Raw genomic sequence first — 16,135 nt, 5'->3', positions numbered from 1 at the left:
GACAAAATAAATTAATTGATGGGAGACTAGGCAATGCAAAGGTTTTTGCTTTGCTGAATTCTTGGTTTGTTGAGGAGGGTAGAAATTGTAGGTTATTTTCAAGACATCGTTTACCATTATCTACAAAGTCTAAAAAAAGTACAGAGATTTAAAAGAAAACAGGAAAGCAGTAAGGTGCGAAAGAGATCAGTAGCTCACGCTCCCATCCCTAACCATTGCCCCCCCAACTTTACATTTCCACACACAGGCTGATGCGTACTTGTACCATGTCATGATCAAGAGCAGGAATGCTGACAAATCTTTAGCTGTCACCATAGCAGTAACACATTTGCAAAAATACTTGTTGCTTCCTACAGTCTGATACAAATTAAAATAGCCTCCTTAACCACTCGGCATCGTTTTCTACATTGTCCATCTCATACTCACAGATTATTCCAGTGTTTAAAGTAAACTGGAAGAAAGTACAGCCTATTCTTGAACTTCCAAAATTTCAGATTCTAGCACTGGTACACAAATGAGACAAAAATAATTCAAGGACATTGCAACTTTGCAGGGAGAGGTATAGCTTGGTTTTTGACAACTATGTAGTGACAGTATTTCATATATTCCAACTAGAAGAATGATTAAAATCTTCAATTAATTCCTATTTACTTATTTAATTGGAAGAGAACAGTCTATTTCATATAATATGCAACTTGGGTTTAAATAACCTCTAAATTTCACATGAGGAAATCCTCGGTGTTTTGAAAAGCATTAAAAAAGAGAACTAAGCAAGTCTTACCATTTTGATGCCAGTGGAAAACGTGACTGGTTTGACAGGTATGGGTTTTTCCAGTTGCATTTCTAGCTGAGTAGATCTGTCCTTATGTTGAGCTAAAAGCAGCGAAGCAGGAAGACTGGAGCTCTCCTGTAAACATACGAGGAACATATTTGAATGCTTAACCAAAACCAATATTAATTAACACTGCATATTCTTCAAAACTGCAAGCTGTGTCTGAAAGGCCATCACTAGCAGAGCAGCGTAATGCTAAGTATCCTCTCTGTGAGAAACAGTTTACAGAAAACGATCATTTTCAGTAATAAGAAAAAGCTGCAGCAACCCCATAAATCAGAGTAACCTGCAAACAACCATTTTTATAGAATCCACATTAAAGACAATATAACAGGCTCCTTATTCCAACTGGCCAATGCAACTATATTTATTAAAATAAAAAAAATTAGAACTTAATCAGAGAAGGAATAATACCAAGTGGTATAACTTGGATCAGATGTTTATCTAAGACACATTCTTTCTACCAATGAACTCGGACCAATTTGAAATTGTTTCCCATTAGATTTCACCTGAGGCCGTTTGGAAATGATCCTTGCTCTGCTGTGCACAATGGCACTATTGTAAGTGCAACCAACAGCATATTTATTTTCTCCTTCACCAACTTATTTTTAGGGAAGCCAGCCAATTTAAAAAATATATATATAAAAAGTAGTAAAATGAATAGTTAAGCAAATGAACTACTTGAACTCTCAGAACAGAATGATTATTAACATACATATATGTAACTGCATTCTTGAGAGAGTTAGAAAATTATTGGTCAAGTAATTTTCTAATAAACTAATGCGACTATCCACATGCACACCGAAATCTTTGAGACTTGTAGCTAGAATGACCATAAAGCTGAGAGCAGGGAAGAAGTTCAGAGGTATTCTTCCCAGATTGCTCTAGCAGTATTTTATACTGAAGGCCCTCAATCGTTACATATACTTCTGTTTCACAGAATCAAGCAAATACTGAACTACAAACCATATTTGTTACACACAAAACCAAACACAATTTAATAAACTGGACTGTGATTTTTTCACTTATTCAGTTCAGGGTAAGAAGTGGGAAGTTTTTACTGCCACGAGATGCCTTGCTGTTCATGGGATCCTAGAGAAATCTTCTGAAGTTATCATGAAGAACAGTCTTGTTGTACACTGACTTTGCACATTGCTGTCCAGTCCTCTTTACTCTCTATTTTTTGTTACGCTCCCTTTGTCTTATAACTAGATTGCAACTGCTAAAAGCAGAAGAATCTCACATGATGAGATCTGGTCCAGAGTCACAAATACCACTAAGGTACAGGATCCTACTCACATTTTTGTAATTAACCAGGAAGAGGGCAGGGAAGAGGTTAAAAACCTAAGTTGTAATAGAGACATCTAATTTCTGGGAGAAAATTTGGACCAGAAATGTACTAGTTTACAGTCTGCATCTTCAAAGTGTTGTACGTGTCTCTAACCACCATGCAGCAGCATGTCCTGCTAGCTGTCAGCAGAGTTTAAGGATGTTGGATTCTTTTAATCATCAGGTACAACATGCTGGGAGAGAAGAGCGTGAAGTGTTCTCTGGTTCATTTGGCCCTCTCATATTCCTTAAATGTTCACTGCATTTCTAATAAAATGCAAATAAAGGAACCCAATTTTCGTAGCAACTTCTCTCAAGAGTTCGCACAATGACTGGTAACCAGATTACACAACTGTGGGAAACCCACACCGTGCCAGCAAGCCACCGTGTCCGTGATTGTTTGTCCTTTCTAATACGCACATAGCCCTTCTGTTAACTATTAACACACATGAAAGGTCCAATCCTATAAGCATTTATCCATACTAGCAATTTTCTGTACGGGAAAACAAACTGTCTAACAGTATGAACAAAGCTAGTTACATGCAAAAATTTCTGAAAGGTTTGTCTTAAAAGTCCTGAGGTTCTGGTAAAAGCGGAGACACTTGATGTCTTTAAGGCACCTTGCGCTTTGCTTGACTGCAGGCTATGCCACGGCTCAGGAAAAGCGGCCTCCCTGCCATGTGCTGCAATGCCATTTTGCTCATGCCTGGGAAGCATGGGCTCTTGAAGAGGAGGGTACACGTCCCACAACACAGAAGACATCTAAGAGCAGATCTGTAACCCTCTGTATACAGGGGAGAGAATTTATACAGTAAATCAAGGAAAAGCTTTAATATTTTACTCAGTCCTGATTATCCAAGTCTAGAAGGTTAAAAAAAAACCCCAACAAAATACAACACCAAAACACACACACACACACAACTCTTCCAATAATACATAAAATACATTTGAGACTTCAAATTTAAGTTACAACAAAGTGGTGTGCTTTTAAAGTGAGAGATTTCATTGTAAAAGAGGACACTTAAAACGAAGGTAATATAAAATCTGCCTAATTTAGTACTGGGAAGCAAAAGAGGCAACAGCCTAAGCAAAGCACCCAATTGCCCTTCCAGTAGCCAGCAGAGCCTGAGTCTTCCTGCTCATGTTCCCAGGAAGTGATGCTGGCCTTCCCCTCCCTGCTCACAGGCAGGGACGGGTTCGTGAAGCCTGGGTCCCAGGTCCAGTCCTTTCTGCACGAGCCCCTGTGCTCCCCAGGCTGAGTGGGAACCAGAGCCAGCTGCATGATGTTTTAAATACCAAACGTTTCTATGCCTTTTTCCCTGCCTCTGGACTATCTAAATTATAAGCTCTCTGAAGATGGGACAGTATTCTCCTACACTTTTGTAAACAACCGAGACCTTTACTGAATACAATAATACCATAAATAATACATATAAGAAACTGTGAATCTCCTCAGTCATTAGGATTTAAGCACCAAAGGCAAAATTCTCAGAAGAGGAAAGACCTGACATCTCTACCTGTACCACACCAAAAAAATTGTCTTAAATTTTCTCTTGCTGCTATGGGGCAGGGGAATACATCTTCACAAAAATGACCAACACCCAGGTCAAGTGGGCTGTAGGTTCCCAACGTCAGGGGATGCATCCAAAAGAGACAATTCAAAACCAACTTGTGAAATATCAGCTTCCCACCTTTCTCCACATCATGCCAAGTCAGAAGTTTTGCCACTGGGACCACTGTAGCCAGAACTCAATCTGTGTTGTTTAAGCACAGTACCAGCAACCATAGATATAAGATTATTTTTTTAATGTAGTTCTTTACACTGCTACTGCCTATGCTTGCTTTTGTGGCACTTCTCATTTAAGTTTTGCTTCTTATCAGATCCATTTTCAGATTTGCAGCACAGCATTAGAGGGATTTTAGAGACCATAGGAAATGTTTATTTGTTTAACAACTGCCGGTTTTCCAGAGACTTTGTAAGTCATTATACAAACACTTCAGTGCTGGTTTTATAAACCTTTAGTATTACAAAACAAGTTTTGGCTGAAATTTAAGTTGACAGTGCCCCTTCATAAACAGAGATGCAACTTAAAATTGCCCAGTTTCCTTCCTCAGCCTTTAAAAATCACCTTTCTGTTGTTTTTAGAATATTAAGATATGTTTTAATAGCAATACATATGCAATCACAGTTAAAACTACCTATTTTGGTCATGTTTTAAGGATTATTTATTACCAGTCTTTCCTCAAGCCATCTGGTGAAGTAGGTTTCCAGTAAAACCAACTGCTGTGTGAAAAAAACAAACCAAAACAAACAACCTAAAACAAACACACACCACCACTGGTCACCAGCAAGTTAAGAGACTTAGAGTGTGGTTTAGAATAGGATTGAAATCCCTGTTCTGAGCCATTAAATTCAAGATCATAGTGGAGTTTCTATTAAAAGATCCACTACTCAAATTATTCCCCATTGTGTGGATTGTAAGCACTTATACCTTCAAAGTGAAAAGAGACTGCTGGATGCAAAGTTACAGACTTGAGGGATTTTCAAAGACCCTTTCTGCTCATCTCTGCTTTTGCCTACAAAAAATTAAACATCAGCTTCCTTCAGCAAAACCAGCGACAGGTTGCCAGGACTCCTGGCTTAGGAAAAGGCAGCTCTTCAGGAGGCCCTGAAACTCCTAAACGGTACATGAATGCTCTCTCTTCATGTCAGTGTCTTCCGCACTGGTTCAAAGAGGAACTCTACTTTTCCAGGAAAAAGGAGAAAAGCATCTGTATCTTGAATAAGAACTGAGAATACAAAGCAGGAATTAATGCTATATTCATGTGAGACAAACTGAAATAAGAGAGAAATTCTGATTTAAATCTGCCAAGTAGCTTTAAACCACATTGACGTAGCTGCACACGTGTATACACTTCTCCGTTTTTCTGATTTCCTTCAAAGTTACACACAGACTGTTCTCATGGGTGTTAAAGTGTGTGAACGTGTGCATGCATGTCTGTACACACAAGTGTATTTAAAAAAAAGGCGATGTGAATCTTGTTTAAATAACATTTATTGAGCTTCTCTATGCCCACACATCATCATTGCATTTCAGATGCAGAATCAGTAGTAAGTTTAGCCAAAGACAAGATTAACACAATTTCCAGAAGTAGCCTGAGCTCTTCTCACACACCTCCAATGAATCCAAGCTTCGTTCACTTCAAAAGGAGCAACTCATACACAAAAAGTTTGCAGTAAGAGACCATGATGCACTCAAGGCAAGAAATCTTTTCCTGTTAGTAGTTTTTGAATACAAAAGGACCACTTATCATTTAGATGCTCTGACTCAAAAAGGGTTGACTAATGCTCAAATAACTCATGAGGTTACTGTCCCCTGTTCTTTGTTCTCCACCATCTCCCCCTTGCAGAGGTGGCTGAGGAAGTAGCTTCTGATGACCGCTTTGCTTCAACACACCAGATTGTCACCCACCACTCAGGACTGCCTAACAAGTCAACAGTGGCAGGAGTTCACACGATGGCAGAACTGAGTAGCTCCTCTCTACCCCCCTCACAGATTGCATGACCAGACACACACCAAAGCAGATGCAATTGTCACCAGCTGAAGGCAATACAAGCAGGCAGTTACCTGGCCTCAGACATGACAGAACCTCACCTATCACATATCAGGTTCAAGGTGGAGTAGTCACCATATTAGCTATGCCAATGCAAGCCATCCTTGATCACAGTCAAAGCCTGTGGCTGTCATACTGTCAATGAATTAAGTAGAAATCTAGACTTTTATACTAGCTCTTCTTCAGATATGCAGTCAATTGTCAACTCGTAAGTAAACTGATAGAGTGGTGGGACTCACTAAAGCAATTTCTGAAATATATCTCCATCTCAATTAGCAACAAGAAAAGAGCTTTCAATGGAAGCTCACTAGGAAAAGAAATGAAAAAAAGAAAAAAACAAAACAACAAACAAACAAACCCAAAACGGGTAGAACCAGGAAAATAGCCTTTTTCAAATACCAAAAAAACCTTCTGCATTTTTCCTTGCTATAATCTTATCCAGGATTAATTTTTTGTCGAAACAGCCAAGAATGCTCTCCTAGAATTAATTTCTAAGCAGCACTGGACATTCTGGGCAATGAGTCCAATTAAGTCTATGAATCTCAGAAGCACTCTGCCTCCAGTCTTTACCTTACCAAAACCACAGTTGTTTATAATATTGAAATGAATGAAAGGTGAGAGAACATAAACACAAAACATGCAAGACCAGGAAGCAGAAAGGGGCAGACGTGTTAATTCCACACAGTTAACCGTGGTACAGAAGAAAGTCAATGTACTTGCTGTTTGCTCTGCTACTGAGCATTCAAAGCCTCTGGTTTTGTTACTCACCAGATCATCCAAGAGTGCCTGCTTATTCTTCCTTTTTATCATCTGTTGTAGTTGCTCTTCTTTCTGTATGAGCAGTCGCCTCTGTTCATTTTCCTGTCGCTCCACCTCTAAAGCTTCCTCCAGCTCTTCCTGCTCTCGAGTCTGAAATGGAAATTAGGAATTTACTCATAGCGATCTTCCTGCTCAGGTGGACAGAGCTCGCCCACAGCTCTGCTGCCTACACCAAAGGGTCTAGAACAGACCAAGCAATGGGAACGTAGCCAGATCCTACCTTTTACAGTAGAATTTTAGGTAGAAATTTAAGGTGATTATGATGATTCTACCTCTTTTTACTGTCCAGTGCAAAGTTAGATTTTTTCCTTGCTGCTCTCTGCAGTAGGAAGTAACCACCTGGATCTTGGCTCTTTAAATGCTAGAGAATGACAACGGGTTTTTCTTATACCTTCACTCTAAAATGAAGCACCTCCCTCTGCTCCCGTACATCCTACTTCTCAAGTGATATAAGTGGGTGACCAAAAATATAATCCCACAATACTGTCCCTGATTGTTCCTCTGATCAGCTGCATCTTGTGTGCAAAGTACGCTGTGTGTTTCCTAACAGTGGTGTAGACAAAAAATAAGAAATTACAAATCTGTGAATATTAATAGATATAAGCTTATAAGCTAAAGCATATTTAAGCATGAACTGTAAAAAAAAAGTCACATTTCCAGAAAATGAGGAATGTTTCCCGTAACTTGGGTTGAAGTCATGTGCCACAAGAGAAGAAACAAATAACTACTACATAGCGACTAGTTTTTGTTTCAGGATTTACTTCTTGAGAAGTCTTTTTTAACTTGTAAATTATTAAGTCATCTGTATTTGAAAATAATAGTGGAAATAAAATTGGAGGGCTCATATATGGGAGGGAAGGATTACAGCTAAACAACTTTATACAGAAGAGGGAATCAAAAGAACATTAGTTTGGTGGTAAGAAGGTATAGGACAATAACATACGGAAAACATTTTCAAAATCTTCCCCACCAAAAATACTAAAGCAAAAGGAGATTCAGTAAAAACAAAGATAATTAAAATTTTATAAAATTTAAACAGATGATTAATCCATAGAAGCAGTTTCAGCAAAACATTACAGCCAAGAGCTTAGCAAAATCTGTTCTTGTAACAAAAAATTATATCGTAAAGTACAGCGATCTGATACATGCCAGAATATGTTGAAAAACATCCCTCTTCCAGGCAGATGAAGGCAATGGGTCCCAGTGAGGTCCAGTTCCTCCTGGATGCAAGAGCTGACAGATCTCATCACCTGCCACTGAGCCAACAGAAGCTGCTTTCATTTTGTATCTAGCAGTTGTGGTGACCAACTCGCCTCCTCTTTCTTAGAGGAGCTCCTGGATGATGTGCGCCAACAGGATGCACACTGGTACACGAAACTGCAAGAAGTACTTGCAGTGAAAAACCAGAAAAGCCTGTGGTTTGCGATTCGATCTTGGAGCACAAGCTACAAGTCTGAACTTGCAATCTGATTTTGCATCATAAGTCACACATAATTGCGCATAAGTAAAGCAAGTCTATAAAAGCTGGTCTTAGAGCAGAGCTAGCTGAGGATCTTACTAGCGCAGTGACATCCTCCTGGTCAGGGACGCTTAACCACATGACACTGTCAGCCATCTTAATTGCAATCGTGAGTGTTATTGGTGGGGTTATCATTACCATTAAGATTTTACAAACTTTTATATGTGAATATCTGTATACGGTTAGATCTAACATAGCAACTATTAGCAGACATTTAGATGCTTAATAAACACACATTTATTGGCAATCCTGATGTTTGACCAGTTTAATTTCTTACCTACTGGAGCCCAGGGAGTACTGTTCTTTTACCTCCTACTTTCAAATATTATTTTGTGGACATTGGTTTGGTATTGTACGTATACCTACTTCACACAGTTGGGCGGAAGTAGGATGGCTGAGGAGCTTGGTGCAATACCCAGATTTCTCAAAATCACCTCATTAGAAGACAACCTGGAATTGTCTCCTCAGCAGACTGAACCTTTACCAACATGTAACCCCTCCAAGCAGTTGGGTTACGACAGCAGTGACACTGGTAAAGAGCCAGTCACCAACCAGCTCTGAAACTGGACTATCTTTGCATTAATGAAAGGAAACAAACAAAAAAATCCCCAAGCTGCTAATTAAAGTTATTTCTGAGAATTAAGAGATCTAGTTAGTTCAGTCAACAGAACTGAAGAGCTCAAGGTCTTTAAGACATTCCAAGCCTCTTCCACATTTATGTCTAAAGACTGCCTGGAATTTGCACTGAAACAGAACAGAACTTACAGGGAAGTGCTGACAGACCTAGTCTGAAGAATCAGCCCAGAAAAATTATAATCAGAAATAAGTAAACCAATATACAAACCTAAACCAGATCAGACCACAGGAAAGACAGAAGAATTATCACAAGTTAGATCAAAGTCTTTCTGCAAAGACGACCAAACAAAGCAGTAAAACAGAAGAGATAAGCTCAATAGGCAGTGAGGGTTATGTGAAGCTTAAAGATAACCTAGACACAGTCCAACATCTAAAGAAATAAAGATGATCATGGTAAAGCCTGAAGTCAAGATGGCAAATGGTAAGAAGTAAATAGAAAGTGTAATGTTTCGCCACATTCAAGAAAGGACAATCAAGAAAATTCAAACACATTCACATCACAGAGTCCAGACAAAACTATTTCAAGACTGAACAAAGCAGCAAGTTGTCGTGGTTTAGCCCCAGCTGGCAGCTGAGCACCACACGGCCACTCGCTCACTACCACCCCTGGTGGGATGAGGAGGAGAATTGGAAGAAAAAAGGTAAAATTCATATGTTGGGATAAGGACAGTTTACTGGGACAGTAAAGGAAGAGGAAAATAACAAATAACAACAAGAATACTTGTAAAAGTTTATACAAAGTAGGTGATACACAACACAATTTGCTCACCACCCAGAACCCGATGCCCAGCCTGTACTCAAGCAGCAACTCCTCCTCCGCAGCCAGCCCCCTTTATATACCGAACATGATGTCATATGGTATGGAACTACCCAAAGGGGATATTTGGGTCACCTGTCCTGGCTGTGTCCCCTCCCAACTTCTTGTGAAAATTAACTCTATCGAAAACCAGGACACAAATCAAATTAAACATCTAGTGATAAAGTAGGAAGTGACAAGTTATCCTATGACTCCAAATAGGAGATATTTAAGGAAGAAGGCACATTTGGGAAAACTGCAATCCACTCAGAAAGAAAGGCTTTATATATATATAAAATGTATACATAAATACGTATCTACAAATCAATTTATAATGACAAGAACCTCTTCTCCAAGAGTTCTTCACCTTTTTATCCAAACCTATCTAATTAAACTTCTTCTCTGCATCAAATCTAGAGATCTAACGGATGGGTTAGTACATGAGCAGCAAGGTCATTAGGAACTGTCTACAAAGATGACAAATGTGGCTTGCATTGACAGAAGAACAAGCAGTTATTCAAATCCTGAGGTGACTGGTTCAGTAACTTAATATTTTGATTTGTAAGAAAGAATGACATACTCATGAGGACAGAAGTAGGAGAAGTAAGATGAAAATAATTTACTAGCCACAGATTTGGAGACATTAATTCATCAGTTAGAAAACAAAGAGGAGAAAACATGATGCACGCCTTGACCACTACTGATTTTGAACCTCCTGTATGACCGTGCTACAAGAGAAGAACGATCTCAGAATCACATATGTCAACATATTTCCAGTCAAGATTGGAAAACAGTGTTCTTTTATAAGAGGCTGTTAAGATCTCAGCTACAATACTGCATTCAACTCTGGTCCCTTCTGCTTGCCAAACACAAATTCAAACTGGAACAGCAAAGGGTAACAAAAACACCAAGAGGGACAAAGAATATCTGTATTCCTCAGAAGCAAGCTATTACAGTGGACAGAAAAATTTATGGCAGTCCAAGAATGAAGAGACAATGACTGGCCATAAAAAGTTTAGGCGAGAAATTAGGACACCTTTTGCCATTTAAGGAGTAAAGACATTGCAAAACCTGCCAAAAAGAGTTAGAGAGAGAAAACACCCTTTCAGCTTTTAGGAGAGGGGCAAATTTATGGGCAACATCATGCAGTTTTTGTAACAGCAACTGCGTCAAGTCTATTATTATGTTGCAATTGTTGAAAAAGAAATGTTGAATGTTTCAAATGTTGAAAAAGAAATATAAAAGAAACGTCTCCAGATCTCCAGTAACTCTGGATTCACGCAGATTTGCCCGGCTTCCACCAGACAGCCTCTAGCACAGCAAGACCCTACAGTACAGAAAACAGAAGGCCCAGGGGGCTTGGGTGGGTACAGAGCATTACTGTGCTGCTTGATACGATCACACAGCTAGGGCACACGCTGCCTGCGAGTCACTTACAGGAACAGAAGGTGGGATGCAGGCAGAGCACTCTAGTCTCATGGTGACCCCAGAGGTTGCACCTACATTGTAAAATAAGTCATGTAGCCAAAGATTTGGCAGGTCCCTTCAAGCTCTGAAGCATAGGATATTGCACAGTGTCAGAGACAGGATAACAGATCAGAGATGGACCCCTAGGGAAATTTCCTTGCCTTTAAAAGGAAGAGGTTCAAACAAACATTTTTCAGATTCCAATCTCCTCCTGTGAAATCCTAGAGCTAAAGAAATCACTGGGAGTTTTGCCACAGACTTCAGGGGAGTGAGGATTTCACCCCTACTGATTTAAAAGCAAGTCCTTAGTGCAACTGGAATACAAACACAAAACCTTGTTATGTCACACTCTGGGCAGACATTTTCCTTCAAGAACCGATAACAATGTGTATTTTTATACTGAAAAAATATTCAAACAGATCAGTTTTTTCTTACAGAAAGAAATGCTTGCAAGTTTATTTTTAAAGAACAAAATGATATCTGAGCCATATTTGAAATGACTAAATCTTCAAAGAACCATGTATTTTGCATACAGATCATGTATACAATACTCCTGATGCTATTGGTATCAGCTCATGAACAAAAGGTATAATGTTTGTTTCAACATTTTTCATTTTAAATTTTGGATAAACCAGACCTGTGCTTTCCCTCAGTTTTACAACTGTCTCCTGGGAGCTTCACAATGTCTGCGTCTAGATTCCTTTTTACCTTCAGATGAGAAAGGAATGATTGTGCTGGTATAGCTATGAGAGACCAAGTTCATTCCTATTGTCCAACGACATCGCCAGCACATATGCAGAGGTGATTCATTAGATGCAGACTTTACTACCTGCCCTCTTTTTAAGCACTTCCCAAAATAAATCATAACTACATTTCAACTATCAATTTAATCTCTTTAAGCAGCACTAAATATCAGTATTGCAGAATATTAGCATATTACATTTTTTTGAATACAAAGTGAAATCTGCATAGTGCCTTCAGCTTTGACTTGTTTTTAAGATATTACAGAAAGTACTCCACTTCAAAAATCCTTTCATTCTTTAACTAATGAACAAAAATTGTAGGGGAGAGAAGTTAACTAACCAGTTTTATCTTATTTTTCTGAATGACTTCTTTGTTATCCTTCTGATACAGCTCCATTTTCCTTTTGGTGTTCTCCAAATCCACATTGTTGGTCAAGTTAAATACTGCATAAAATATTAGAAAGAAAGTAAAAGTATTAGATTGGCATGCATGACTATGACAAAGAAATACTACTCTTATGTTCTCTATCCCTTCTAGCTCCATAGTAATGATACGCATGAAGAATCATAGTATTAGTCATAAAACATTGACCTTTTCAAATAGCAGTTACAGCTAAGAACACAGTGATTTCTGTAGAATTAAACTAAACACATATTAAGACAAGGTTAGAAATTAAGTCATTCTATTTCATAAGATTATCTAATCCGTAAAGACTACAGAGCCTGTTCAAATTCTCAGGTACACACAAAATTTTCACATTATTTGATAACTTAAAAGGCACTAACATATCTTTATTATGAGGAATCTGCAGATGCATCCAGATTAACAGTTTGTCATTCTTTTGACATCTCTTTATAGTGACAGATTATATCTCACATAATTAGGAGCAAGCAGGGTCGCCAGAAAGCTCCATCGTTTAGCACAACATTCCCAATTATCCACACATGGCATGGGAGACACCTCAAGAAATTGAACAGTTTCTATAATCAACAGCTTGAAAGATGTAGATGGTTTGGATGATTAGTAATTTGATACAATGCCTGAGCCTTTCACCTCTAGGTCACTGGTTCAGTTGTGGGTCAAGTGAATTCCAACTGAAAGCCATTATCACTGGCAAGTTGCTTGGTGATCACAATCCAGAGTGGATGCTAGGCTTGTGCCCACGGCTTTAAAGCTATAGATGACTGCCAACATACAGCACCCAAAGCCTCAAAGAGCTTTCTCACATGGCTACAGTAAATTTATAAGAGCAGCAGAGACATTTGCACTGCCATTGATAAACCCTTCAGAAGAACACAACAGCACAGCGATTGCACTAAGTCAAGCCATGAGGAAGGGAAGGAGGTTCTAGCAAAAACGTTAGCACGGAACTTGGAAGATTTTGGTTCAGATCTCTCTTCCTAGGTTCTCAAGTGACCACGGCCAAATGAACCCTAGGCACATGCACCACTGCCGAGTCATTTGTGTAAGTAAGGCTGCTAGAGAGACATAGAAGGAAGAAGCATGAAGTCTGTGCTGTTACTCATCAGGATAGCACGCATCTCAGTTTGGTGAAGATTATATCCCTTGTTTCATCCTTTTGACAGGTAACATGGCAGAAATGAGCTTTTAGGAGGGTTCTAGGTAAACCAAACCATGAATAGCCTAGACTGGCAAACCAGTTGAGATCAGCAAAGGAAACAGCAAGAAATCAAAGCAGGGAGCAGAGGGGAAAAAAATGAGATGAGCCAAAATGCTAGAATCGTGGGATACAGCTCAGTTCTACAAACCCAGCCATACAGCAACTCACTACTCTCACACTCATCTTCCCAGGCACAGTTCTCACTCTTTGCCCTGCCCCAACTCCAGGACTCGCTGGATGCTTTGTCAACAGAAACCCTCCAGTAACCTGCGCTGGTCAGGCAAGTGCCAGAGAAGGTACAAGGGAAGTAATACAAGTGTACAGGTGGGAATAGGAATACTCTTTCCAGCAGTACTGAGTCACCACACCATCTTACTCTTATCAAAAGTATTCAGCCCTCCCTTGAACTGAAACAAAAAGGGCTAGGCAAGATACAGCTAAAGAAATTCCTAACCTTAACCAACCAAAATGCTGTATTCATTTTTTTCCTCTCTTTCCAAATAATGAGCAATATCAAGAGGACCAACAATTTAATTCAGCCTGGCTCCTAAATCAGCTGAACTCTTCCACCCCCTCCCCATCATCCTCCCTTCAGAAGTGATCCGAGATCCAGGCTGGTTATGAGGTTTAAGCATTTGATTGGAAATCAACACCTGGGTTCCATTTCCAACTTTGCTACTGCTCCTGGGCAGATCACCGGGCCTCTATCCTGGAGGTTTCCCACCTGTAAGAACCAGGAGCAGGGGAATAAAGCTTCCTTTCTCTTATGTGAACTCTGCTATCTCTACTTACTACCACATGCAGCATCTATCTGTCACCTTGATCTCATCCCAGGTGGAACTTCTGGGCACTGCTATAACCCATACAAGCCATTCAAAGTTCAGCTCCTTGGTTTTCTGGAAGTGACCTATTTCAAATCTATTTTATTTTTTTGTCTCCAAAAGGCATAACAACATTTTCTAATTTCCTGTTGCAGCAAACATACACTTTCTGGTCATAGCAACGTTTCCTTAGTAAAACACATTATTTTACTCTAAATTTTTAATATTTTAATGGAGATTTGACCTCCAACTTTCCAGCCTATGGTTCCCAGCTGACAAGCAGCTTAACATTTCAGTATTACAGCAGAGAAGAATTGTCATGTGAAAATGTCAGCATACAATCAGACCAGGGCATTGCAATGACAGCAGCTGCACAGGAATGTCAGCACTTCCTAAAACTTAAATCCACACACCAGCTCTCTAAACTCTTCAATGACGACACAAGAAAGAAATAGCATATGAGACATGCTGTGCTAGCAGGATGCCCAGATGCCACCTTCAGGTGCAAGAGGAGGAGCAAGATGAGATGCCAAATGCCTTTGGGCTCCCGAACATCTTGTTTATTTCTCTAAAAATAATTCAGCAATAAGCTGATGATCCAGGTTTTACAACTATTACTGCTTGAAACTTTCAGGGGTCGTTTATTCCTCCTTTCACAGTCATCATTAATAGGTTCAACTATTATCATTTTACATTTTACAAACCTATGTTTGTAAAACACAAACCATAAGAATTAAAACTCATACTGGGGAAAGCAAGCAAATTTTAGACATGCATCTAGATATGCAGTTATCTGCCTTTATTTAGAACTATGTACAAAAGCAGGTTTATCTTGTGACTTGATATTAAGTAACATTTCCATGCAAGACATGGGTTTCTGCATCAGTGTTTAAGAATTCTTCAATATTCACCTGCACAGCCACCTTAAACCCTGACTGCTCTGCTCACAGCACAGTGAAACAAGGTTTATTTCTCCTTCCGTTTTCCTGCTCTGGATGGAACTGAACTAAACCATAGGTAAAACTCTCTCAACAATCAGATCTCCTTGCACCATGTCAATAGAGGATATAGTAGGACTCTAGCAATCTGAAAGATTCGTATCTCCAGCACCCTCAAAGACCAGCGCAGATTTCTCCCACTGAATGTTAATTCATAGTCATTGAAGAGGAGCGTTATCTCGGTCCTCAGCATCTGCTCCTCTACACTAATGTTGCCCACATTTCAAGACATAAAATACTGAAGAACTACATTTTGTTGCAATAATGTTAAGATCTGAATATCTCTATATCAACATTAGTGTCAACAGTTATCCTTTAATAAATAAAAAGAATATCTTCCCTCTACAACAAACACCCTAGCAGCAAAACGAACTATCCTCTTTGACATTGCACAGTTACCAGTGGCCAACCAGCCAGATCATCTTCCAGCATATTTTCTAATGTGTTTTTCATGAGCTTCAAACATCTCTTCATCAATATTTAGAGAATACCAAATTCTTGCCATTGTATCCTCGCAATTATAGTTGACAAAGTCCATTTTGTAAGGGGCACTAGGCCACAAAAGGTAATTATTTCTTTCTCTTCTCCCTTGTCCCCTCCACAAGTTGCCTAGCATTTAAAAAAAAATCAACAAGTATCAAATCAAAGAACATAGTCACTAATACTCAACATCTGACCTTTTACATAGCTAGGACTATGCAGTGTGGGGTTTTTTAATTATTTTGTCTGCTTTGGGTTTTGGCAGGAATTTATTTGAAATGTAATTCTTCCAAATGTTGCCTTTTTAAAAAAATACAACAAAACACATCATAAAACTAGAAGAACCAGAAAGAGTTAAAAAACCTAACTCATGCGGTACACCTGCCCTGAAAAAATATTGGTATAGATCGGAATATGACTGGCAAAGCAGATGGCTAGTTTGAAAAGGTTTCAAAGAG

At 39.2% G+C, this 16,135-nt stretch overlaps 1 protein-coding gene across 2 annotated transcripts in view; it reads right to left on the bottom strand.

Annotated features, from left to right (window-relative positions):
- MNAT1 (MNAT1 component of CDK activating kinase) overlaps window positions 1-16,135 on the bottom strand; it is a 126,501-nt gene that overhangs the window by 67,019 nt on the left and 43,347 nt on the right. For both annotated transcript variants that reach the window (XM_075753333.1, XM_075753334.1), the window contains exons 4-6: window positions 12,097-12,200; window positions 6,545-6,685; window positions 782-907 (exon numbers count right to left, since the gene is read on the bottom strand). In XM_075753333.1, the coding sequence (XP_075609448.1) occupies window positions 782-907; window positions 6,545-6,685; window positions 12,097-12,200 (371 nt within the window). The remainder of the gene's footprint in view (window positions 1-781; window positions 908-6,544; window positions 6,686-12,096; window positions 12,201-16,135) is intronic.

This window comes from Balearica regulorum, chromosome 5 (assembly GCF_011004875.1).
Source record: "Balearica regulorum gibbericeps isolate bBalReg1 chromosome 5, bBalReg1.pri, whole genome shotgun sequence".
Taxonomy (NCBI): domain Eukaryota; kingdom Metazoa; phylum Chordata; class Aves; order Gruiformes; family Gruidae; genus Balearica; species Balearica regulorum.
The sequence above is the reverse complement of the archived record's forward strand: the minus strand, read 5'-3'. Positions and strand labels throughout refer to the sequence as shown.